A 27776-nucleotide genomic window follows, 5' to 3' on the forward strand; every position below is an offset into this window, starting at 1 on the left:
GAAACTGGAGTCGGCTTTTATTTACTGGTTGTGTATAAAAACTGGTATTTGTTGAAAATTGGCAATTGTGACCTCTTCTGCTTACATACTGTAAGGTGGCCAATTAAACACTTGCAATCATGGAAAGTTATTTCAGGCATACTCACAACTGTCTCAATCTTAATGGGAAGTTTCCCTTTTATTCATTTTTCTTTATTCAGTTCTGGTTGTTAAAAAGAAAGAAAGAAAGAAAAGAAAGAAAGAAAGAGAGAAAGAGAGAGAGGAGAGAAGGAGAGAGAGAGAGAGAGGAGAGAGAGAGGAGAGAGAGAGAGAGAGAGAGGAGAGGAGGAGAGAGAGAGAGAGAGAGAGAGAAGAGAGAAGAAAGAAAGAAAGAAAGAAAGAAAGAAGAAAGAAGAAAGAAAGAAAGAAGAAAGAAAGAAAGAAAGAAAGAAAGAAGAAAGAAAGAAAGAAAGAAAGAAAGAAAGAAAGAAAGAAAGAAAGAACGAAAGAAAGCACTCCTCTTATTTCCATAAACGAAGTTTAAATCAAAAAGAAGTGTCCAATCCTTAGGTCTCTAGTCTAGATGAAGCATTAGAAATAGGATGTTTCTTTTCTCCCACCTACATCCTGTTATAAAAAGTAGTGATTCCAACATAAAAGAATATTTACAGCCATGACCCAGTATCCTTTCCCGCTAATAAAAAAGAATCTTTAAAACTTCCTAAGTTTCTTACTGGAATATGTAGTAAGGAATGTCTTTGAAGACTAGGGAAATGAGAAAGGTAGGCGCGTTGCCCAAATTTCTGTGGGGTTGTTGTTTGGGAAAGGAGGTGAAGGAATGCAGACTTTCACTGTGGCCGGGAATGTGTCTGGGGACATAGGTTTGTGGTGACAAAGACCCAGGGCCTGGCCTAGGGCGGAGCCGCGGCCCCGGGCCAGGAACCGGCCTAGGCCGGAGATGGGGCGGAGCGCGGCCCCGCGCGGCGGGAGTCCAACGCGGTTTGGCCGCAGTGCTCCCCAGCCGGGCGCGAGCAAGCGGCCCCGGCTCCCGCGCCATGGGGCGGCTGGTGGCTCTGAGCTTGCTGGGGATTGCGCTGGCGCTGCTGGGCGAGAGGTTCCTGGCGCTCAGGTAGGTGGGGCCCTCTCGGACCGAGCCGTCGGCGCGCGGCCCGGCCACCCGGCTCCGGGACGCCCTCCCTGGGAGCCCTCCCCGCCCGCGAGTCCCCAGACTTAGGTGGCCGCGGGCTGCGGGAGAGCGCGCAGGCCGTGGAGGGCTTCTCAGCGCCGGGGACCGAGGCCGGGTGAGGAGCTCTTGATGGCTCTGTTCCCCAGCTGGTTGAGCCCCCTCATCCCACCGCCAACTTCCGGCCAAACCCAGCACAGATTGGGCTGAATCTCAAGACTTTCTAGAATTTTATAACCCTTTGCTGCTTACGAAGTTCTTTTCTACCTAGATTGACAAGCAAGTGCTTTGCAAGTACTCAAGGGCAAACCTAGGGCTTTAACTTGAAAAGTAAACCATCCCTCATGCATTGAAACTTGAGCTATAAAGATGTATTTCGGGTCTATGGTGCTGCTTCTCTTTGTTGCCCAAACCAGCTCCGTCTTAATAAAGTTTTTCTCCATCTCTCCTGTGCATAGTGTGAGAAACTCTCTAGTCTTGGCTCTGTGAATCACAGATATTTGAGATATTCGGCTACTATTCTTACATCACTTCCTTATTTGTGTCTTCACTCGGGAACCCTGAAGTCAGAATGCCAAACAGCACAAGCCCAGTCCATCCCACATTTTATAATGAAAAAACGCGGGTGGGTAGACATCATAGTTCCTAAATTACCAACTCAAATATTACAAGCCTCGTGCAAAAGAATTCCAGAAATTTTGAGCACCTCCTGTGAATGGTGTGCTTTCCTAGGCTCCCCTAATGGAGCAAAAGCACAACCCTCACCCTAAAGGAGTGTACAGGGAAGGAGGAAAAACAAATATATACATTAGGATGTCCAGGGCAGCTACAACCAACCCCTACAGCTTAAGAAGGAAAGATTACATCCCTAATGGTGGAGTTCAGTAGGGAGAGACACTGGACATTGGCCTCGGAGGTTGGGTGAAACACGTAATGGGGATGAAGGAGTCCATCCCAGATGGACAGGGCAGCATGAAAGGGAATAAGGTGAGGAAGTGTGGAGACTAGCAATAGAATAATTTGAGGGGAGCATAAAGTGAAGGCGAGAGAATAGTAGGGATGGGGGAAAGGCTAGATTTTTGAGATGGTTAAATATAAGTTACAAAATTGGGGCCTGCTTTGATAGGCAAAGGGGAACTATTGATGTGTGTTGTATATTTTCGTTTGTTTTAAACAAGGACCTCTTAAACCATATGAAGCACAATCAGTAAGCGGTATAGAGATGAACGTGGAAGGATGGATGGGAGTAAAGCCAGTAGCTCTCAATCCTGGCTGCACATTAGGATCTCCTGGAGGGCTGCTGCCTGGGCCACATCCCCAGACATTCTGATATTAGTTGGTCTGGGTGGGGTGCAGGCACGAGTATTTTTTTATTTAAAAAAAAATGTTCCTGATAATTTTTTTATAATAGGTAGTTAGAGTTGAGAAGTTCTAGAATGGAGAGCAAGTAGATATGGGGAAACTAGTTAAGGTATTGCGGTAGTTTGGAAATAGTTTGGAAATAATACCAGGACCCCAAACTCTGGAACTCCAGAAATGAAGGGAAGTCATAGGTGATATACCAGAGTTTTGAGCTCTAGTGTCCAGTAGCTGTAACTTCATCTGCAAATACAGGGATAGGAGGAGGAGGAACAGTGTGTGCACATGTGTTGGGAGTGGGGTGCGGTTAGAGTTGGAGAAGAAGCTTACAGGTAGGAAATGGACATGTTGACCTTAATTTTCATGTAATGTAAATGCCCATCCTGCTCTGCAGAACAGTCTTTTTTTTTTATGATTCGTTTTATTTTATTTTATAAAATTTATTGGGGAATATTGGGGGACAGTGTGTTTCTCCAGGGCCCATCAGCTCCAAGTAGTTGTCCTTCAACCTAATTGTGGAGGACGCAGCTCCCTGGCCCATGTGGGAATCGAACCGGCAGCGCTGTTGTTCAGAGCTGTGCTCTAACCAACTGAGCCCTCCGGCTGCCTCCAGAGCATTCTTGAGTTGGATGATTCTGTATGATCTAACCAGTTCTCAGTTTCAAAGGCAAGATCACTAAAATTCACAAACTGATTAAGTTGTCCCTAAAGTTCAAACCACCAGTGTTTCTACAAGTTGAAATTTCTCAGTTAACATTCTTTTCTTATTAATCTTAAGATTTTAAATTTAAGTCCCTTGAAATGATAAATGTTATTGTTGCAAATCTAAGAAAAAGTAAATAAAGCTTACTTAACAGAGAATACACCTGATAGATAATTTACAATTGAATGCATCTTTATAAAAACTTGACTACTATTCTTTATTCAGCAGTGACTTTATAGGGTGGTCACTTCATTGGATAGTTGAAGCCCCCAAGCAGCTGATGTGAGAATGTTGGGATGAGTGATGAGTGGCTCGATTTAGCAAATAAAAATGCAGACTTCCCGGTTAAATTTGAATTTCATATAAACAATGAATCCTTTTTTAGTATAAGTATATCCCATGCAATACTAAGGATAATCATACTGAAAGATCATTCATTTTTCCTGAAATTCAAATTTAACTGGGCATCTTGTATTTTATCTGGTGACCCTATGATTGCAGAATCAAGCACCTACTGTTTACAGAGTTTGGTGGAGTGCTCAAATGCGTACCATTTCTCCTTTCAGACCCTTAGAATCTAATTCGAAAGGCAGCATGTTCCCAACTCTCCACAAGGAAAGGCTCTTCAAAAAACAGGTTTTTGTTTTTGTTGCTGTAATCTGGCACCTGCTATTTCATTATTCTATTTTTTAGAGATGGTACTTTGGCAATCAAGTTATTTCTCTCCCATAGGATGCCCACTTAAATTTCAACTTGAATTTCAGATAAACAACGAGTAATATTTTAGCATAAGTATGTCCCAGATGGATAAATGGAATCAAAGTTGTCTCTTTCCTTCTAAACTGTAACTGGCTAAGGTTCCCAGGGGAAGATGGCATATCACACCTGACTTTTCCGCTTCTCCCTTGTTGAGTAATAAAAGAGAAAACAGAAATGCACAAATATCCCCAGCCCAGCTGCTTCCTGTTGCAAAGTACCCACCTTTGAGTGAATTAAGAGTCTTGAGTGCATTAGAGACCTGTGTGTGGGCAGGAATCCCCAAAACAAGCCTCTGAACATTCTGCTTCTTGCCTGACGTTTTTTTATGACAGCTCCCCCAAGAAGCTATCCAGTCTGCTTTTGAATACTTCTGAAGGGTCAGGCGCCTTTTTTTTTTTTTTCCTGAAACCACCATCCTTCTTATTTATTGTGTGACTATAATGTGCTGGTCACTGTGTCAAAAGTTTCAAAAGTTCTTTATATTAAACCCAAATGTACATTTACCAACATTTGGAAAGTAAGCCATTTTACACTTATGACTTCATGAAGTCTTCATTTATGTCTTCCTTTCTATATTGTACATGTGAAAACTGAGGCTGGGAGAGGTTAACTAGTTAGTGCTGAACCTCTACTGTAAGCCAGGTCTTCTGATTCCAGGTCCCCACAGCCTCCTAGCGTTTCTGCCATTGGAACAGATATTCCCCAGCTTTGCGGGCCTAAACACAAATTCTTAGTTACCAAGTGCAAGCATTATAAGGGCCCCTAGGGGTGAATTCCAAAGCATTTTACAAGTCTGTATATAAAAGATAAAGCCTCTATTTACCGGTTTTTTAAATCTGTACTAAAAAGATAAAGCCCCATCAGTGGCTTGTAAATTCAAAGGCAGTGAGATATGGAATATAGTAATGCTTGGTAGTAAGACTGTATTCAGTTTGCTCAAGACATGTTGGCACCACAGCCTGGGGCCCCCTTACTGCTACCACCCAATGAGGCAAGAGAGTAGCTAACCGCCCCTGTCTCATTCCACTCCGGATGGGTAATACTGTTTTCTGAGGGAAAGAAATATTGATCGATTTCATGATAATGACTGATGGTTCATGCTTTGTGGCCAGATAGCCTGAATTCATTTCCTAACTCTACTGTTTACCTGAGACCTTAGCTTTTTAATTCACTTTTCTGTGTCTCAGTTTCCTAATCTGTAGGATGGGGATAATAATACTACCTGTTCCATAGTGGGGCTGTGGAGGTCATTTTTATCAAGTCCTAGAACAGTGCCAGCCACATGGTAAGTACTCAGTAACAGTTACCTATGATGACAATGATGTACAAGCAGGTGTTCTTAAAATTTTTATGCCATCGATCCCTTTGGCAGTCTGGTGAAATCTTGACTCCTTTTCAACATTATGTTTATAAATGCATAAAATAAAATGTACAGGATTGCACAACAAACTTAATATTATTTAAGTTAATACTATTTTAAATACTTAAATACTGTTGCCAAGCTTTTTAAAATCGTATGATATAATGACATGGGCTTCTTTATTAAAGCCTTAAATAGATCTAGAGGCAATTGAATATCTAACAGTAGATATTTTGAAGTAGTGATGAGTATAAATGGTATTTTGAAACGTCTACAACAACTGCCATGTGATTGTAACAATGTCTGTAATTTTACTAATGACGGAGTTACAGGTACTAATAGAAAGTCCTATGATTTGTTGCCCACGGTCATCATCAAAGGAAATACTCAATTTCAGTTAAAGGTTTAAATAAAATGTATTTTTCCCATCCGAGTTCATGGATCCCTTAATTTTCCCATAGATTCCTTGAAGGTCACTGGACCTCAGATAAGAACGCTGAAGTACATGTTTTTGGTGGCCATCACTTGGGGAAGGATTGCTGGTTCAGTTGAACGAAGGCACTATACGAGTATATTCTTTCCTGTATTACACCTATCAAATACAAGTAGTAACTAAAAGGCAAATAACTACATTTTAATGAAAAAGAAAAGGAAAATGGGAAAAACAAAAGGAACCTAGAACAGAGAAGGCAAATAGCTTTTATCTTGAGTGTCCATTTTTATGGACTGGTAGTGTTTACATGGAACATCATGTCTGAGGCTAGCTCCTGGTTATAGGGAAGAGTCCTGTGATTGATTAGCAATGTCTGCATGACAGCAGGGGAGCAACAGCTATTCCATCTCTGACCTAGTCCCTTCATAAGCATGCTACGGACATAAAGTATTAAGAAGCAAATAGGTTGTAGCAAATATATCACTTATTTGTGTCTGTACCATTTACCTTTTTTATTTTTTTTTTTTAGCATGAATGCATTTAGGCTTATTGATTGCTAGTCCAAAGAAGTTTGTATAGTTCTCTTTTGTATATTCCCCAAACTTCTTAAATCTACTATCATTTAGGAGTGCTTTCAGCTGCAAGAACATACATCAAATTAATGGTAGCTTATACAAGAGGGGCTTATTTTTCTCTCATGATAAAAACTCTGCAGGTGAAGCATTTTGGAGCTTGTCCATTGAGTCAGTGATCACATCAAGGGACTAGGTTCTTATACTTTTGTTCGTAGATCCTTTACTAATGGCTTTATGATCCCATACTTGACATGTTAAAGATGCTGAATGGTTGCTATAGTCCCAAGCACTGTATGTGTAGTCAGATCTTGAAGAAGGGAGAAAGAGTGATGCCAGTTTACTCTCTTCTTCTGTCTGCTTCTATCAGGAACAAAATATCTTTCTCCAAAGCCTGGGTCATATGATTATCCCCAAATACACAGGAGCCTGGGAAAGCAAATATTTGGCTGGGCTGCCTCTGCAATGGAGAAGGTCAAGGAAGAAAGGGGGTGAGAATGGCTTTAGGTTTGTCAGCTAATAGGTTTTGCCACCCTGGAATACAGAAATCCACTGATGAATAGGGAACTGACAATTCTGCCAGGAAAAGCCTAGCAGTTTTCTACAGAAAGAATTTGAGACTCTTGATGGGCCACAATGGATGGAAGCAAAATCCTCTCTTTTATCGTAAAAGAAAGACAAGAAAACCTGATTTGATTAACTAGAACTGGTGCACAGACTTTGTGTACCTCTTCGGTGTTAAAACCTGATTTGATTAACTAGAACTTGTGCACAGACTTTGTGTACCTCTTTGGTGTTAATAGTGTTCAGTCTGCATATCTAGAGGTGATATTGTACAACTAAACTAGTTGACGAAGATTGCCCTATGAGCAAAGTGCAATCATCAGTCATTTATGCAAACCTAAGGTGACTCTGAAAAATACCCCGTATTAAACTGTTCAAACACGTCTGAATTTTATTTTATCCATATCATTTATATTTGAAAAAGGTAGATGGTAATCATCATTACCCCAGTTTTTATATAGTCAAATAGACATAATAGTAAGTTGTATAAAATTCACACCCAAACGAGTGATACAGAAACTTGACAACTGCAGCTGTGACCTCCTGACATATTTACACCTGTTTCAGGAATCCTACAATATCAGCGGAACCTTGGAGGTTCTCCAGTCTTATCTTGATTTCATACACAAGGACGACTGAGGCCTATAGAGAGAGATTGAGTGACTTGTCGCTGTGCCTTGCAGTCTTACTGCTAAGACAGAAGCACGGATCTCTTCACTCCTTTCTGAGGAAAATCCCAGAGTAGTTGAGAGCCCTGTCTCCCAGCTGGGCTCCAAACCTCAGGAGGGTGATTCACGTCTCAATCAGTTTTCTCATCTCTACAATGAAGATTATGGTACCTGCTTCTTAGGGTTGTAGTAAGAATTCAATGAATGCATTCATGTAAATCACATAGAATTGTGGGAGAATCAATACATTTTAGCTGCTTTTATTATTGATTTCCTTGTACCACCTACAATGACCAGAAACAGCATTCTCATCACTAGTATTACTGCCACTCCTACATTAGGTTAAAGACACTTGTTTTCCCCTTTAAATCACTCCTGCACCTTGGAAATGTGAGATTTCTTGTATGTTCTATAGCTTTGTTTTACATTTTATTTGTTATTTCCTTTGTTTTAATTTTTCTTATATGTGTATATTATTTATTTATTTTATCCATTTATTGTTACTTTTTGGCTATTTCACTTCAGGAAATTGAACACTATTTGAGTTCTGTGATTCCAGATACATACAGATTAACATTTTAGTTGGACACTTTATGTATGATATGCATTGTGGACATATGTAGCAGTTGCCACCACCTGTTGGTGACTCCGGGTTATCTAGGCCTCGGCTTTCTTCCATTTTGTTGAGAAACCAGCAGCTTTTGCATGTTCGGTGTCTGAAAGTCAGAGGCTGTCAAGGATATGAATAGGAGAGAGACAAGTGGCAAATTGTCCCTTGGTCTCGTAAATGTGGATGTGTGAACCACTTTGAAAAAAAATATAAGCTACTCTGTGAATGCTATGTTATTATTTATGACTATAGAGAACGGAAAGGGAATGTGAGACAATGAGGAAGAAAGGCGGGAAGCCTATATCGTACGTGGCCTTCAAAACAATGGGTCCCAGATGTGTTTTTCCTGGACACGTCTCTGTGACCCTCTACTTCTGGGTGGGAAGGAAGGGGGGGATATTTTATTTTATTTTATTTTATTTTATTTTCCTTTGGTAGTGTTTGTATGATTTTTTTTTATTAGTTTCTGGTGCACAAAACAATGTAATGGTTAGTAGACATTTATCATTTATATTCCTCACACTGTGTCAACCTCCCTCTGTGTGAGTTTTTAAAAAATATTTTATTACAGTTCAACTTTTTCTCATTATTTCTGAACTTTGGATTTTGCAAAACAACCACAGCAAATAGTTTTGTTCAAGTAGGTGGTGCTTTCCAACCTTCTCACCCCAGTAAATATTGTCATAGGGATGGGACCTTCTCTACTTATTTCTTAATATTTTTATTTGTAGGGTGTCTTCTGTGTGCCAGGCTCTGAACAATGCCATTTTCTGTTGCCCCCCACCCCCCACTCCGCCTTCAATCACTGTGTCATATTGCAGAGAGGTCTGAGCATTTCTCGGCTCCCCTGAGTCCTCAGAAGGAAGACAGGACTTCCCGTTCTACATCTGGAACTCTTCCCACAACACTAGAGCCATGAGAAATGTGACCTGGTGCCAGATTTATATTTGCATAGGAATTTGCTTGAGAAGTTTTATTTGTTGAGTTACTGACTTTCTTTACAACCCACGTTCACCTATAGAACTCTGTGATATGTGTTTTATTTTAACTTCATTTCTGGTGCTGTTTTATTTTCCTACCCTTGTCCTTCTATCGTCTCTTTGCTTTAGACTTATGTTGTGTTTTCTGTATAGCTATAAGCCTCTTTAAAGCTTTTCTGCAACAAAGCAGGGAATACATAAACAGATAAATTTTTTTTTTTTTTTTAAACAGGAATCGGCTTAAAGCTTCCAGAGAAGTAGAATCCATAGACCTTCCAAACTGCCATCTGATTAAAGGCATTGGTAAGCATGAGAAAATGCTTGTTATACACCTAACGATTTTTGGCCACCAACAGTCAAATACTCATTAACAGTATTTTGGCACATACTTACTGTTTATCGGAGGAGAAGTCACTTTAGATCAACAGACCTCTTCAGCCAACCTCTTTTGATCTGATGTGCCCTGTATTTCTTCTTCTCTCTTTTTCTCACTGTATTATTAATTAGTTAATTATTAGTTAGTTGTATAATCCTATGCTTATTGTATGCTTTCTTACTTGCTTAATGACTTTTTCTGAACTATTTTTGTAAACTCTGTAATCCTTATCATGTGGCCACCGAGATCTGTGTTCCATTAGCCTAGTCGTCAGCTAGTGAAGGTAAGACAGAAGAAAAAGAAGTTATAAAATGGAAAATAAAAATCTCTCAACAACATCTCTATCCCCCACAGACATAATCCAAGAGATGAAGTTCTTTCTTATCCTTCCTGATATTTCCAATGCAAATGCAAACAAATACAGGCATACCTCAGATATATTGCAAGTTCAGTTCCAGACCATTGCTATACAAAGCAAGTATCGCCATAAAGCGAGCTGCAGTCCTTTTGCTGGTAAAGGGCTTTGATTTCAATTTGTGAAAAACAATAAAATGAGGTGTGCCTACATATGCATATGTATACGTCTCTAATTTTTTTCCACTGATGGCACCGTAGTGTTAAGATTATATTCTGCAACCTGCTTCATTCCAAACACACTGTGAACAGCTTTCCACATCAGCACATGGAGATATACCTCATTCTTTTTAGTATTTGCACGTACCATGATTTATTCAACCGATTCCTTCTTAATGCATATTTGGTGGTCACTGTTTTTTGCACCTACAAACAATGAATGTGAACATTATTGTGTGTATAGCTCTTGTATTTGTTTGTCTGTAGGAGAAATCCTCAACAGTGGGACTGACCTTCAGTTAGTATAAATGTTTAAAGTTTTGATAATCATTGCTACATTGCCCTCCAGTTGGCAACACTCCTACACTCAGTACCTCATATTATAACCACATTCTCTCCAGACAGAGTTCACAGGGATCTTTTAGAAAAAACAAAGTAGTGATCCTTCTTGATAGCAAACAGAAAGTCTTCACTTTCACGATCCCTATCAGTTTTCAGAAGAGATTTTCCACTTCAAAGTTTCTTTCCGATTCTGTTACTCACCTCTCCTTTTTTGCACATCTATTTCTTAAATGTTCTGTCTCCTTTTTTTCTGTTGCTACTTTCTATTTTTCCCAGTCCTATCTCCCTTCTCCAGACTCCTTTGACTTCTTTCTTCTGGGGCTTCTCTTTTTCAATTGCCCAAACAGCAGGAGGATACAAATTCAGTATCAATTACCAGATTGACTAGATCTGTGCTGGATAATGCAGACAGTTCTAGAACTAAGGTCTGGAATCCCAAGACACTCAGCAATGGATCCTGCCTTCTGGCTGCCATCACGAAGAGCCCCCTCAGAATTGGTCACTAAGTAAAGCCAGATGGCATCTGGGAGGAATGTTGTACAAGGTTGGGAGGTTGAGTCAGTGATCTCTGAAGTTACTTTTGCTACTGAATTAATAATCGTCAATTATTAAGCAGCCCTTGGCTTTGCAGAGCCTACCTTCTGTGAATTCAAGTCTCAGAGTAGACAATAGGGCATAGCCAGACACATTACAGGACAGACTGCCAAATGTATTGCTGTTACAACTCACTGGGATAGAGGGCTCCTCAGAGAAAAATAAGCCCAACAACATTTGTATTCTGAACAAGCGTCTGTCTGTGTTTGTGACCTTTATGTTGTGATGTGTGTGAGCTGCTGTCTGGAATTGGAAAGAATGAGGAAATATGTCACCTATGGCCCCTCTTGTGAAGTGTTTAATGCCTCTGAGGCACTTCAAAAGGCAACAGAGCGAAGACAATGAGGGATTAGAAGCACATTTGGGAGACATTTTTAGATCTAATTAGAATTGAGCCTTTTTTTTTTCCCCTTTCTTTTGTGCTTTTGTTCTGTGGTTAGCATACACTATATGAACATTTGTTGAATGCTATGTTAGCGATGCATATGGTTAATAATAGCTTATGGTTATATGTTTTTAACAACAGTTGCTTATTCAGTGGTCTTTGATTACAAGGAATAACAGTGTGCTGCGCATGCTTTCCCATCCAGGCAAAAGCAGCTTCTAAGGTGTGCAGCAGGGTAGAGAGGTTCTCCCTGTTAGTCCACTTTGGAAAGAGTAGTAGTCATGTACTTGTGGCCAAGTTTCCCTCCAAGAGCTAAGACCATTTCTCCTTTCTCCTCTACCTCATCAACACACACACACACACACACACACACACACACACACACTGCAATGCTACATTTCCATGACTAGAAATGAACTCTTTGTAACTCTTAGGTGCTTTATATATATCATATCATCTCAAGTCTTTCTGTTTTAATAAATAATAATCATCTACCTCATATCGTACAGAATGTGTACCTTCTTGGGACGGAAAGTAAGTTCAATATTTATTCCATATTTGTGTATTCCTTCCCAGTGTTTCTTACAGAAGTTAAGCTTTTCCACACCCAAGATTTGGCACAATATCAATATCTAAATACTAAAAATTATGTTGACAAGAATTAGTTAACTCTACTTGCGGCTTAAAAGTTTAAAACATTTTCTAAATGTCTTTGAAAATGCTGGCATTCAGAGTCTTGGACTAAAACAAAATGTTGAATATATTGTCTCAAGTTAAGTAACGATTTTATATACTTAGCAATCAAGACCTTTACAATAACTGCTGCTTGGGAAGTTAAAAAAAAAGGCGTTAAAAATTGTAGCACTTGTCATCAAGTACTTTACGATCTACCTACAAATAGGAAAACAACATTAATCCACTACTGTGAGATATAGATATCTTTTTTCTTTTTATAAGAAATAAGGACCCAAGACTCGGCTCGGAGAAGTTAAATAACTAGATATCTTTTTTCTTTTTATAAGAACTAAGGACCCAAGACTCGGCTCGGAGAGGTTAAATAACTTTTGCAAATTCACTTTCCTATATCGTATCTTCACCCAGAGTGATTAACGCACATACCTGACTAGTGAACTAAAAAAGTGGAAAATAATAGGCTACAGTACATTACAGGATACTCTATTGGGTATGGCAAGGCCGGATTTGCTGTTATATTTGACAGTAAGTAATTTAGAGAAGAGAGAAGTTTATTTCCTCATACTTGACAGTTGAAAGAGAAGCAAATAGGCTTAGGGTGATTAGATGACTGTGCCCTGTGTGGTTGTTCTAGGACAAAGGCTAATGAAGCAACACCACTCTCTGCAACATACTGCTTCCATGTCGACGGAGACTAGAACTCCAGTCTTGCCATTTCCCAGCAGTAAGGGGTAAAAAGAAGATTTACGTGAATATGATTTTTACTTTATTTTACCTAGTAGTTGCGTCCATCTTGTACTACTACCACGTCCCTAATCTAAACTTAGACAAATGACCACATCTACAGCAAGAACGGGTAGGAAATGTGTGTAGCTGTGTTCCATGTGGCTGTAGCTGAAAAGGAAGAAAGGGAGTGAGGAGATTAGGGAGCAGTTGGCCATCTCTGTCACAGATAGATAATTGCTAAAGGAATAAGAAGGGATTGAATCAGATGTGCTAAGCTAGAAGATTTTCTAGAGAAAGAGGGTTTTGAAAAGGTTTTAAAGCAAAGTATAGGATATGAATTGGTAAAAATCTTGTTGAGAGGCAAGAAAGTAAACATTTTGGGGGGCAAAAGCCTACGTATTGAATTTACCACCATTGAATTTACAAAGTGAAGTATCTTTAGAGAGGAACCAGGGGATGGTTCCAATAGAAAATTCATTAACTGCTAGGTTGTATGTTTTTCCCTATGTGTTTTTAAGTCAGAACAAAAGGACTCGAGTCCCATCTTTCCAGTGATCTTGAATTATTTGCTTAACCTTTCAAAATCTCCATATTTTATACTCTAAAATAAGAGAGAATGATATTGCTTCTTAGGGTTATAAAAATGTTATGAAATAATATATACAAAATAGTTACATGGTGCCTGGTACTTGGTAAACAATATATGTTAGTAGCTATTACTACTGTTACTATTTTTATTATTGAAGAAAAAATTTTCCCTGTGTTGACTACCCTTGCAGTAATCACACCAAAGAGCTGATATGAGATGATAAAGACCTAGTGTAGTAATGGCTATAGAAATGAAGATGGGAGAATAGACCTTGAAAATATTCAAAACATAGCTATAGGTAGATGTATTTATTTTCTTGGAATTAGACATAAGATTAAACAGAAAGAAGTTACAATGGAGTTGACATGAAAATATATTTTAAAAACTTTTTTCTTCTTGATTATTAAAACAATGCTATTATTCATGGAAAACTTGAAACCAAAAAGTATAAAGAAGAAAGTGAAAATCACTCACAATCCTACCATGCAAAGAAACATTGTAAATTTTTTTCTGTATATCTTTTTATCTGTGTGTAAGCATGTACACATTGAAATTAAATTGTCTCAAGTAATTTTTCAGGAACAACAAATTTTAATTAATTGAGCTCCAGAAAGCAAAACTTAGACTAGAATTCTCCGTGTGTGTGTGTGTGTGTGTGTGTGTGTGTGTGTGTGTGTGTATGTGGTGTAGACTCCTCTAGTCCCTACCCATTACCCGTTGAGAACCACCATGGGACTAGCGTCTAGTGGTTCTTATCCATTTTGGGGTATCATAGACCCTTTTTGTTGAATATGCTGAAAGCTCAGACCCTTTTCACAGAAAATTTCTCATCTGTACATATAGGAGACATTTTGCATTGCATAGAATTTCAAAAGGTTCATAGACTCTTTGAAACCCATTTTGGTCCTTAGGCATCCACAGACCCCAGTTTAAAAGCTCTTTCACTATACCATGCTTAAGCTTATCTAAATCTCCTTTTCGAGCAACAGACCGACGGGTCATCTTTACGAAGTGAAGTTCTTGGCATTTTCTTTTCTTTTACTTTTCTCCACTACAATAGAGTCAGCAAGCAACACTGGAGGCAACAGGCTAAAGGCAAACTCATGAATCAAAACCAAAATGGCTGGATAGATGCTGTTTGTTTTTGACAACCTAGAAATAATCTTGGAGAAATCCTTGGAGAGGTCTTGAAGGGGAAGATTGGATTTTGTGCACTCAAAGAATGTGTCATGATTTGGCTTCATCTAAGCCATTTTTATTCCTCTTTTCTTGTGTTTGGGTCTATTATCTGTCTGCGGAATTTACACAGTGAGACCGCTGGAAGGTCTTATGTCTAATTATTTGCTGTGCTGTGTGGAGTGTACTGCAGACAATCAATAAACAATCAATAGTAATCGTAGCCTGCCTCAGAGACAAGCGTTAGAAGCTTCAACTGGCTTAGGTGCATGGTATTTCTCATTAATTTTCTTTTGCTAGTTTTTTTCCCCCCTGTAATTTAAAGCCTAAATTTAAAGATTAAACAGAAAGCTTTCTTTGCTTATGAGAACAAGCAGGCATTGCTTTTTAAAGAGGGAATATGTAATCCCAGGTGTTTCATCTCTGATAATGAGAGAGATGTCTATGTTTGCTTCAGATTGAATGAGCAGAGAAAGGGACAAGGCTATTTGCATGGTTAAATGACTATGAGCCCTTCATTCTGAAAGTACTATTCCCTTGATGTCAATTACTTTTGTGCAGACATCTGGATGTTTATCATAAGAGTGTACAGATGTCAACTTTTTCTGTATTATTGCTGGAAATGTAGTGACTACTTGACTTTGATTTGAGTAAACATAAAATATCTAACATTTAAAGTCAGAAGTTCACTGCAGGAAGGGATTTAGATTGACGTTTATTGAAGAGAGTAGTTTCTTAGGAAAAAAGCAGAATCGTTCCTAAAGATACAGACACTTATAAAGTAAACAAAGTCCTAGTTATGCCCTATTTAACAAATAAAATTTGAACATGACATTTATCTATTTCTTGAACTTGCAGAAACTGGCTCTGAAGATATTGACATACTTCCCAATGGTCTGGCTTTCTTTAGTGTGGTGAGTACTTTCTTCCTTCCCCAATCTCAGTGGAGAAGATATAAGGGAGTTTTATGAGGCCTGCAGAGTAATAACTTATTTTAAAAATTCCTCACTTTGAAAGCTATGTTCTGCAAAAAAAGACAGGTTAAACAGGATCTTGGAAAATTTCCTCAAACTTATATAAATGTAGAGATGAAAAAATTTTGTCAATTGATTTATTGCTCTTTGTGTCCCACTGCATTGCACTAAAATGTTCCAATGCAATCTGTGTTTTAAAAGTTTGTCATTGAAAAAGATATTGGGGATTATTGTGAGTATTCAATACTACATTATACTATTTTATATACAGCATCTACCTTTCTTTCCATTAGATATTCAATTTTGAGGCTAATATCCTTGCCATTATTATTTATTTTCTAACAATATACCAACTTCCCTAGACAAGGCTAATGCTTTTTCTTTCTTTATTTTCCCCCTGAATAGCCTGTCATAAGTGGAAAGTCATCGGCTGAGTTCTTTTATACCTTTCACTTGTGCCTTAATTCTTATGAGCTGAAAAATAATAACCTTTTCAGGCGTACGAGTACATTAGAAAGACTTTAAGTGATTGGCTAGTGTGATCCTGGCCTATATCAATATCCACTGTAATTGGAAAACTGTATAAGCGGGCTGATGAGGAAGTTCTGACCACCTTTCTACCCTGGCTTGGGTCTAGGTAAGGAGGGTCCTTGGCATCTTCATGGGTTTGGTTTTTCTTGAGGAAGAAGTACAAGGTGTGATAAAAAAATAAAGTGAATGTTTAAATAAAAAAATTTATTACAGTAAAAGACACATTGCCATTAATCCCCCTCAAAATACTCCCCTAGCTTTGAACACACTTATCCTATCATTCTTGCCACTTTCTGAAGCAGTTCTGTACGTTCTCTTTTGCAAGTGTCTTTACTTCATCCTCCATCATACCAACACTCCATGTCACACATGGCTTCTGATACTGCAATTTCTGTCAAATAAAAATATTACGCTGTGTCCTCATCCACCTTATCATATCTGGCACCATGTGACTTCTGGCTCTTCCCCAAAGTCAAAATGACCATGAAAGGTAAACGTTTTGAATCAATTCAGGACATCGAGGCAGCCATGACAGCACAACTAAAGACACAAAAGAGGACTTCCAGAACTTCTTCAGATAGTGGCAAGAACGATGGGATAAAGATGGGATAAAGAGAGGGGGACTATTTTGAGGGGGATTAATGGGAAAGCGTGTCTCTTACTATACTATATATATTTTTTAATTTAAACATTCACTGTATTTTGTGATCACACCTCATATCTGACTTTGAAGGCAGCCTGTAATTATTCTGTTTCCTCTCAGCATCCATTATTTTCAGGCTCTGAGACTCAGGAGGATGTGAAAAAGTTGGAGATGCTTTAGAAGAGAGTCACAACACTAATAAAATAGTTGTCAGACTTATGAGAAAGGTGAGAGAACTCAGCTTAGATGAGAATGAGGGTTAGATCACTCTTCAGGCTCCTGATGGTTTTTATATGAAAGGCTGTGAGCAACTGGTTGTTACCACTGAGGGAATAAAGAAATACTATGGGCTTTGACAGAAACACTAATATTTATATTAAATTTTTAAAATACAGTTTTAAAACGTTTTAGTTAATTACGCAGAATAAATAAAATGATATTTCTAGTAGGACTCTTGATTTGTTTACAAACACATGCTTGCACATATGTCTATAGGCTTAGGAAAAAGCCCTGGGACTACTAGTCAAAAGTATTCATCACTAAAGATGCAAAAATCCTCAGTAAAATTGAAGGCAGTTGCTGTTTTTATATTTTTTTTGCAAAGGAGATGTTCTTAGAGACTTGTGTAATCCAGCACTGAACTGTTTCAAGACTTTCTCCCCATAGGAATAAATCTGAATTAGGAGAATGAGGTCTTCAAGCACATAAATTTATAACCATTTTAGCTGAGAGGTTTATTACAGCCACAGTGATCTTATAGCCATGTCAACAGAATTTCTTCTTTTTTTCTTCCTTGCTTATATGACATTTTTTTCTTTTTTCAAATTTAGGAACAATCCTACTTTACTGCTGTTTTGTAATTTACTGAGCATTGTCTCTACTATTCCCCAGAATATGCTCCTTTCTAAATGAATAACTCACACATCATGGCAGTTGTTTGTTTTTCTTTCAAACATTTTAGGCCATCCAACCCATCCTATACCATAGTTATGAGTTTGAAGGTCACCTGAAAACTAACATCACACTTAGTGAGGACTTGAATGACACAGACTAGACTATTAAAAAGATTTCAACAACAATGTGAATGTGCTTCACACTACTCAACTGTACACTTAAAAAGGGTGAAGATGGTACACTTTATGTGTATTTTACTGCAAGTAAAAATAACATAAAATTTTAAAAAAGAGGAAAAACAGATTTAAATGATAGGATAGTTAAAATAACCATGAATAGTTATCACCATCACTGGTAGAGATTCCTGGGCATGGAAACCATGCTATTATTTATGGGATATTGATAAAGAATAGAGATTCTTAAGCACTGGAGTGGCACTACCATGTATCAATAGCATAACTCCAGTTTATTCTACTTACTGAGCCTGCCAGCCTTGATTTTATATAATTTTGATAGTTTTTTTTTTTTAACGGGAGAGAATGTTATGTCCAATTTGGTGCGTAAAGTGAGACGTTTTTCGGAATGTTAAATTTGCGTAAAACGTGACTTGAAAGATTTAAAAAAAAATACCTAGATTATTTCAGTGAGTGCTGAAAAAACATTAAATAAAATTCAACACTCATCCCTCATTAAAAGCTCCAAGAAAACCAGAAATAGAAGGAAACTTTCCAGAATCCTACAGCAAACATCATTCTTAGTCATGAAACATTAGCTGCCTTCCCATGAATGTTTTGAAAAAGGAAGAAAATGTCACCAAATACTGTAACCATCAGTAACCTCCTAGGGTTCTCAATAATCCAATGAGACAAGACAAAGAAACAGCAGGTATAAAAGGAGACAAAACTGCCCTTATTTTCAGAAAGTGGGAGTACCTTTTTTAAAGCAATCCAAGAGATTTAACTAACAGACTATTAGACCTAAGAGGAGAGCTCAGTGAAATGGTTGGATTCAAAATGAACATATAAAACTCAGTGGCTTTCCTATAAACTAGGAAAAACCAAATAGAAAATGTAATAGTAATAATGTCATTAACAATAATAAAGTTCCATCTGGAACAGCAACTTAATTTTCAAAGTTTATAAGGAAAAATAAATGAGCAGAAATATTTAAGACTATTGTATAAAGGCAAAGCAATGGGTGTGGGATATGGAGATTGCTATACATACATATATACATATACCTATATACACACATATATATGTACATATATATATCGATATCAACCTATCTATATCTTATACGTTATAAATAAAGCTATAGTAATTAAAAAGCAGCATTTTGGCCCAGGCATAGGCATGAGTCCCCTTAGACCAACATGCAAACAGGGATCTAGTACATGATAGAGATGACATTTGGAATCAGTGGGAAAAGGACAGACTATATGCCATTCACTGATCCAGGCCCTGGAACCTAGCAGTGAACAAATGAGACCAAAGTCCTGACTCATGTTCCAGTAAGGAGAGAATGAATATATGTCACATAGTGACAGCACTTTAATAAAAAATAAAGTAAGGCGGGGCATTGGAGAGTGACAGCTGTGATGAAGATGGAGTCAGGCTGCCATTTGTATATGTATAAATATGCATATTTGTCAAATGGCAATAAGTGACATTTGGCACAGATAGAAAGAAGTTGAGGGAAGGAACCCTAGATCTCTGGGAGGAAAGCATTCCTAGGTAGAGGAAACTGTGTGTATAAAGGTCCCCAAGTGAGAATGTGTTTGGTTGGTTTGAACAACGTCCAGGAAGCCAGTATGGCCAAAGCAACATGAGTGAGGACAAGAGTAATAGGAGATGAGGGCCCAGACAGAGATGGAGTGTTCGGGGTGCGGGAAGATGGAGGAGGCTGAGCGGGGCAGAGCACATAGGGCCTGGAGGCTATCGTGGGAATTTTCACTTTGAGTGAGATGGAGTTTTGATCAGAGATGTGACATCATCTGACGAAATTTGGATATTTGTGTGAGACTAGATTTCTGTAGGGAGTTAAGGACCGAAGCAGAAAGGCCAGTTAGGAAGCTATTGCCATAATCATGGTGGTGGTTTGGACCAGGGCAGTCATGAAGGAAGTGGTGAAAAATATTCATATACTTATGAAGGGATATGAACTTTCAAGGTCAAGTTAACAGGATTTGCTGATGGATTGGATATGGGGTGTGAGACAAGGAGGGGAGGCTGATTGACTACTTACCAAGACTCCAGTCTTTGTAGAAACAAAGAGGGTCAACAGTCAGTAGACAAACTTTCTCTTATCCCCACCCTCAGCTCCACCTGGTGCTTTCCAGTCCACCAACCTTCTGGTTACCCTCTGAAGGGACTAAATGCCTAATCTTTTACTTCAACTAAAAAAATCAGTTATTGTTCATCTTTATTATTTTTTCTATTGTCTCCTCTCTGCTTTCTTTATGTTTGTAGCTTTAAGCAACTACTTTAACCAAAGTCTGTGTCATTTATTTATAGTCCACAAAAATACTTAAGCCTTCATATTTAACTTTTCCTCTGTTTTGAAAAGGGTCTAAAATATCCAGGATTCCACAGTTTTGCACCAGACAAGCCTGGAGGAATACTTATAATGGATCTAAACGATGAAAACCTGAGGGCATTGGAATTAAGAATCAGCCGTGGGTTTAATTTGGCTTCGTTTAATCCACATGGTATCAGCACTTCATAGACAGTGGTAAGAAATGATGAGCAACCAATATTAAGAAACGTATAATGGTTTGTAAATGACTATGGAAAATAGTTTGGATCATATCTGTAGTAAGAGAGAACAATTAACTTATGAATTATTTCTGTATTTTTCATACAAATAAGTTGATCATTTGCCTCTTCAGCTCACAGTAAGTTATGCTACATTTTGAAATTTCTAACAGTTAACACCTGAAAGAATGTTTAGCTTTCATAACCTTTTCATATACCTATCATTGCATTTAAAAAGAGCTATATTTTTGAATTAAACTATAAACAGATTATTCATGAATTCTGTATGTGGAGTGGGAAACACTCTTTCTTAAAGGTCAGGGGACCAATGATCAGAAATAACACCAGACAAACAGTGATGGGAAAGACAGGGAAGAAGAATGATCTGTTAGGTTGCCTAACAGCTTAGACATTCAACATTTCCTTGCCCGTGGTATTTAAATGTCAGTGTCTGCCCAGAGGTCCTATGGTTATATCTTGTAAATTAACTCTGTTCTTTCCATTTTTTAGATGACACAGTTTATCTCTTTGTTGTAAACCACCCAGAATTCAAAAGTACCGTGGAAATTTTTAAATTTGAAGAAGAAGACAATTCTCTTTTGCATCTAAAAACTATCCAACATGAGCTTCTTCCAAGGTACTTAACCCTTTGATTCATTCTCCACTTTATCTCTAGTATTTTCAGATATTCCCCATGGTGATCTTCTCACCTTTTAGAAGCTGAAATACACACACACACACACACACACACACACACACACACACACACACACACACTAGTGTACATATAGTTTCCTTGTAGAGCAGGGAAAGTCAATGTCCCTTATTATAATAACCAGTGTTGTATATGGACTCCCTTAAGAAATGATGAAATGCTGGACTACAAGGGAGATGCTCTTCAGGGTTATCTGGAGTAGAAGACAAACCCACCATTTTTCCTGCTGTCACCTTCCATCTCCTATGTCTCATCACCCAGCTAACAATAATACCTGTCCTGCCAAGGAAGAGTGGCCTGCTTTATATGGAGTTTGTGTGCTTTGTACGAGACTGATACAAAATGCTTTCATAGGGTTAGTGGTAGTTGTGGGCTAATGGCCCTACAGAATTGAAGGGATTCAAATTGGAAGTTTGTATCCAATCAAGAACACCCAACTAGTTGATAACATGGCCAAATAATCATGTGTTCCTCCCAGCTCAGCTTGCATTAGTTACTCTACTGGTTCTTTAAAGTTTGAACTTGATGAATATTTTTAATTTCTACTTCCCTACCTAGGCAAGCATGTAACTTCTAATCATTCTTCCAGAAATGCACTTCATAATAAATAGGAGCATAAGTACCACCCAGGCAGCCTCTGCATGATGGAGGTCTTTCAGAAAGAGGAGACCTACCTACTCTGTAGCTGTGTTTTTCCTTGAACAAAGGAGAAATCAGCTCTTTGAGAAATTTTTGCATTGGGTAATGGGAATTTTAATTTAATAACACCCTTGCCTAACTGGTTTTAAAACTGTAATTGTTTTTAGCATGTAAGTCTCTCACCTGAAGTATTGTACTATGGCAATTTCATCATCCATCTCTCTGCAAGTGTTTATCGAGGGCCCACTCATTCTCGGCTGGTTGACTTCGTGAGTCAGGTAGAAATTGAACAGTCAACCTTAGTTTGACTACTAACTAAGCAAAGAAACTCAGGAAAATCCAGCAACTGAGTAAATGGAAGCTAGGTAAATGTTATTGGTGTCCCAACTAGTTCACCAGCCAAGGAGCCTCTATCCAGCTCTGGACTATGTATAACTGTGTCCTTATATATTGTTGTTAAACCCAACCTTTTTTCGGTCAAAAAACATACTGTTGGCACCAAGTTTTTTTTTATAATAATCTTGCCTTAATTACTAAATGACCTGTCTTCGAATTACCTGGTACCATACAAAATTGTTATTTGGCAAATGATATTATAGTAGAGTGCATATAATGATAGCCATGTGATTTTTACTGAGCTTTCCTGGGAAACCTCTTACTAAAAATTTAAAGCATGTATTGTGTGAACCTTCTGGGTATCTAATCTTTAATATGGAGACCAACTGGCTTTTTATTTTCTCTCACATATTATTTCTCTCTTTCAGTGTGAATGATATCATAGCTGTTGGACCTGCACATTTCTATGCCACCAATGACCACTATTTCTCCGATCCTTTCCTAAAGTATTTGGAAGTATACGTGAACTTACACTGGACAAATGTTGTTTACTACAGTCCAAATGAAGTTAAAGTGGTAGCAGAAGGATTTGATTCAGCAAATGGGATCAATATTTCACCTGATAAAAGTATGATCCCTTATAAAAGTAGCTTCATTTTTCTCATTCGTGTTCATGGGCCAAATTCTTCACTTTGTTTTTTTTTTCATGGTGTAAATAACTTACTTGATATTTTGGGTCTATGATTTATATACATATACATACACACACATACATATCTATGTATGTATATATAAAATGTTTATACCAGGGTGCCAAAAGAACTGAATATAAGTGGACTTTGATCAACGTTGCTCAAGCAGTAGTTCGCCATAATCAGAAGTGTCTGAAGGCTGATGGTAACCACTTTGAGCACCTTTTTAATTGCAGAAGTCAAATGTGACTTGTATTCGTCTTTTGTTATCGGTATATATTGTTACAATTTTAATACAATTTCTTCCTCTCTTAAAATGTAAATACATTTTTTGGCACCCTCTGTATATATTATTAAACTTATATAATATATTTATATAATATATGATTGTATGTACTATAATTTAACATATAATATCTAAATTTTGATATATGTCATTGTAGAATTTAATTTTATAAATGTAATTTTTTTATAAAATGGGATCATATTTACATGTACATATCTAAGTATCAGGTAGGTGTTTCCTTTTAAATAAATGTGTCATTGTTTTATTGGATGTATATTATTCCATTATAAGGATGATTCTAAAATAATTTAATCAGTTCTCTGTTGATGGATATATAGGTAGTTCATTTCTTCTTAAAAAACACTTTGTATTTCTCATTTACCACTGAACATTATCTAAACATTTTTAAAGAAAAACTCCCTAGGGTAGCATTATAGCACATTGGTTAAATCTTTAGATTTTGGAGTCATATCGATCTGGGTTCAAATGCCAGCTGAGCGCTAATGAACCCCTCTTCTTTGCACATTTGTACACGTGTTTCTGTAGAAAAATCCTTCAAAAGAGACTTATTTTCTCAAAGACTGATCCCTTGAAATGTTAACGTTAGTCGATACTGCCAAATTGCCCTCCAAAATTATCTCACTATTTTTATATCGTCCAACCGCAGCCTATAGGAAGGATGTTAAATTCTTTATTAACTTTCCCTTTTACTGCTTAGTACACTGAACCATTTAAACTACTACAAATATAACATGAAATAAATTGGTCATTCCTTGACAGCTAAATGTCTTTATGTTTGTGACACAATTTCTTTCTTGTTCGTTATAGAAAATGAATGTGTAATGATTTAATTTGTCTATTACTGACTCATTCTAACCTCTCCGGCCAGATCTGTTTTTCTCCACAACTCTCATCTTTCTGAGAGTCAAACTTTCCAGTCATTCAAGCTAAAAAACAAAAATGGAAAGGGCTTCAGCTTTAACTTCTCTTTCATCATTCCTATCCAACCAATGAGCAAGCCATGTTGGTTCTACCTGTGCTTCTCTTCGTCACTCTCACCACCTTTCCTTTCTGTTGTTGACACCTGCCTGGTTTAGTTTCTCATCCTCTCTGGCTAGAGTATTAGCCTGTTTTCCAACTTGTTTTCAGTCCACTTCCATTTTATTTTTGCCACTGTTGCCAATTTTGTCTTTTTGTATTCCACTAGCCTTGAAGAGCCTCCCAAAGAGGGAGCTCTGCTTAATATTTGACTCTTGCTGAGCACTGCCAGGGGCAAAGCAAATTCTCAGTAATTGTTGAATGGAACTGACCATTTGTTATTATGCCTCTTGGTTATTCTAAAAATTCAGTGAAACCCAATTGCTTATTAAATCCAGGCAGGCTAAAAGGTTGGACTTTCTTTAATACGCTAACTCCAACCCCCTTTTCTACTATTTTCATACTTTCCATGCTTTAGACAAAGAACTCATTATTTTGCAAACGTGCCTCTTTCTTTCTTGCCCCTGTGCCTTTGTGCACATGTTATCTTCTTAGAAGGTGTTTGGTCCTCATTTCCTCAAATCCGGCTTCTAGTTCCATCTCATGGCAGATGTCCCTTCCTTTGTGAGCCCTTCTGTGTTCTCAAGAGTTAGATACTTCTTTAGTCTGTACACCTGAAGTGTTTCTTATGGTACTCATTGTGCTGCGTTATTTGTTTAATGTGTACAAAGCAGTCGGATCATTCCACCACACTATAAACTTTTCAGGGAAAAGGCTATGTCTTCTTCATGTTTATATCTGTCACAATACTGAGTTCATGGCTTTACACATTATAATTGCCCAATAGAACAGTTGCCATGGAACAGTCAAGTCAATGAGTAAAATTACCATAAAGTAGTCCATTAATTCACCCTTCTTGGGTATAGGCAGATTGTTCTGAATAGACACTTAGCTCTGACTCTTAAAATTCTCTATATGTTAATAAATATTTTACTAAATATTAATGAGATTAATAAATATTCTAGTAAAATGTGTTCTGTACCATAATGTAAATGATACCTAGACATATCAAATTATATTATGGAATGTAAAAGCGTTTTTTTGAAGCCAGACATTTGTTTTATTGTCCTTTCAGTGGCAAATATCACAGATTTTGTACCCAAAATTATATTCTATATTATTTTTCCTTACAAACCTTTTGAAAAATAATTGAACAATTCCATGATTTTTGTAGCAATACTGAATTGATTTTGAAAGCTTACTTTTTAAATAAAAATTGACCTTTATCAAGCATTCCTTGAGGGCCCATCATTGATTAACAACTTGGCAGGTTATTAAGCTTATTCTTGCATGCTGTGTTAACGAAGCTTTATCTTGTCATGGAGCTCTAACCCATGTGTCCTTTCTGCAAAGGTACATCTATGTTGCTGATGCGTTGGCTCATGAAATTCATGTTTTGGAAAAACATCCTAATATGAATTTAACTCAACTGAAGGTAAAATATTTCTTTATATATATAAAGTAGACATTAATCTATTATGCTTTGAAATTACGTAGTTATATTATAGCAATACCTCACTTAGAACAGACTATGGATCCCAGTGTTACTATTCTGGGTTTTTCACTATTACCGCCTTCTAACTGGCTGAATCTCCTGCTCCCAGCAGTCTTGAGGACTGACTGTGATCACATGCAGCGGTGGGTTGAGAGTCATATTTGAATCAGATTTAGAGCCCCTTCTTGAAGTACCGATGGCACCTGATGACTTCCAATAAGAATTTTCACAACTGAAAAGACGAATAGATGAAGTCTGAAATGAAAATTTATGCATATTGTCAGTTCTTTCAATAATCAATGAAGGTAGAAATTGGGTTGCACACCATTATTATTTTTTTCGTGCTTGACAACACATATTTTAGATTGATTAAGAATTTCTTATTTTGCTTTGAATGAGTTCTTTGAGCTAACTGATCATCGTGCATCTTTTAAGGGAAAAGGAGTTCATTTTTCAGAGAGATTGATTATCGCCCAACTTTCTTAGTTTCAGGGAAGATGAGAAGTGACTCTTAAGCAGTTTATTAAATTTACTTTAAGTAATATTGGTGTTAAAGGGGTGGAAGCAGGGAGATGTGTATAATTTTCCCACATGCATAAAGGCAGGAAAGATTAGCCTTAAATTATTTAATCAAGTTGCTCATGTCATTTAGGTATTGACATTTTTTTCATTTGGAAGGTACTCAAGTTGGATACAGTGGTGGATAATTTGTCTATCGATCCTTCCTCAGGGGACATCTTGATAGGCTGCCATCCGAATGCACAGAAGCTCCTCATTTATGACCCGAACAATCCTCCCTCATCAGAGGTTTTTATACTTTTAGTTTTTCAACCTTAATTATTCAAGTTTTTTTTAACTAATAATACAATAAACTGTCACAAGAATAATTTGTTTAGTCCTTTTAAACCAATAATGCAGTGAACTAATGTAGTGATTTACAATTGCTTTAAGCCAATAATTGGCAAAATTTCACATTGTTCAAATACTTTTAGAAGGGTAATCTTTTGATGTATTAAATTATGGTGGCAACTAATCAAAAGGCATTTGTATAGAGACATGTGCCCTCCCTATGTGGTATCCTGGCAATTTTTAAAATACCTGGCTTATTGTCAGCTCACCACATGACATGACTTTTATTCGTATGAAAGTAGGCACGTTAGTGTGGACGTATTTCTATTAATGTTCAATTGCTATAATAACACTAAATCCTGTGTTGGCATGAAATAGCTAGATGGTTTAAGAAAGTCCTTTCTTTGAAGGTTGAAGAAAGTACTTTAATTTAAACATTACAGGGATTGGTAACTGCTATTTTTCAACAGCATGACCTCTTAATCATTGTGTCATTGTAGAAGACGGGCATTATTCGTGATGGAGTGACACAGGTGTATGGTGGTTCTATGCTAATCCTTTGTCTCTCCTGAATAGGTCCTCCGCATCCAGAATATTCTATTGGAGAAGCCTACAGTGACCACAGTTTATGCCAACAATGGATCTGTTCTCCAGGGAAGTACTGTGGCCTCAGTATACGAGAGGAAGCTGCTCATAGGTACTTTGTATCACAGAGCCCTGTACTGTGAGCTCTAATTGTACTTCCAGTATGCAAGTATGCTAACTTCTTAACAATGAACTTTCTACGAATTGCTAATTCTGAGGGAGTTTAACCAGACCCCGAAATGTATGACTTGTCTAGTTGATTTTATTTCAGTAAGGAAAGGCCCCTTCAGATGTTAGAGCACTTTTAGCATAAAAGGCAAATAAAGAATTTATTTTTGAATGCCAAGAAAAGGAGAGAGAAGTCAGCTGCCTATGGTAAAGGGAATCGTCTGCACAAAACAAGCCCCACCTCTTCCTTCCGACTGCCAGAGCATGAATTCCGCTGAAACGGGATAGATCATGTTTCCTTAAAATGTGAGTGACCTCAGCTCCAACAGTGCGACCACTGTGACTGCTCAGAACTACTGATAGTAAATGTTTGGATGTTTTCTACTTACATCTTTGTTTACTACTAAAGAGTTGGAGTTATATTAAAGACTAACTAAAATTCAAGTTTTGTCTGTGTTTAATTCTCAAGGCATGTCCTCAGGAGGAATGAGAAAGTGGTTGCTTCCTTGTGGGGTTTCCTTGGGACTGGCATTGTTAATTTCTGTCATTGA

General features: G+C 37.6%; 1 protein-coding gene across 1 annotated transcript; it reads left to right on the forward strand.

Annotated features, from left to right (window-relative positions):
- The first annotated feature begins 923 nt into the window (after nt 1-923).
- On the forward strand, nt 924-27669 carry LOC117012450 (serum paraoxonase/arylesterase 2-like). The gene is given in 10 exon segments (XM_033088753.1): nt 924-1108; nt 9403-9473; nt 15483-15538; nt 20235-20382; nt 20385-20399; nt 20933-21059; nt 22541-22740; nt 25454-25563; nt 26302-26430; nt 27049-27669. Coding segments are annotated over 10 exon segments (1089 nt in total). The 5' UTR covers nt 924-1034; the 3' UTR covers nt 27208-27669.
- Nucleotides 27670-27776: the final 107 nt, after the last annotated feature.

The sequence above is a fragment of the Rhinolophus ferrumequinum genome, chromosome 20 (genome assembly GCF_004115265.2).
Source record: "Rhinolophus ferrumequinum isolate MPI-CBG mRhiFer1 chromosome 20, mRhiFer1_v1.p, whole genome shotgun sequence".
NCBI classification, from domain to species: domain Eukaryota; kingdom Metazoa; phylum Chordata; class Mammalia; order Chiroptera; family Rhinolophidae; genus Rhinolophus; species Rhinolophus ferrumequinum.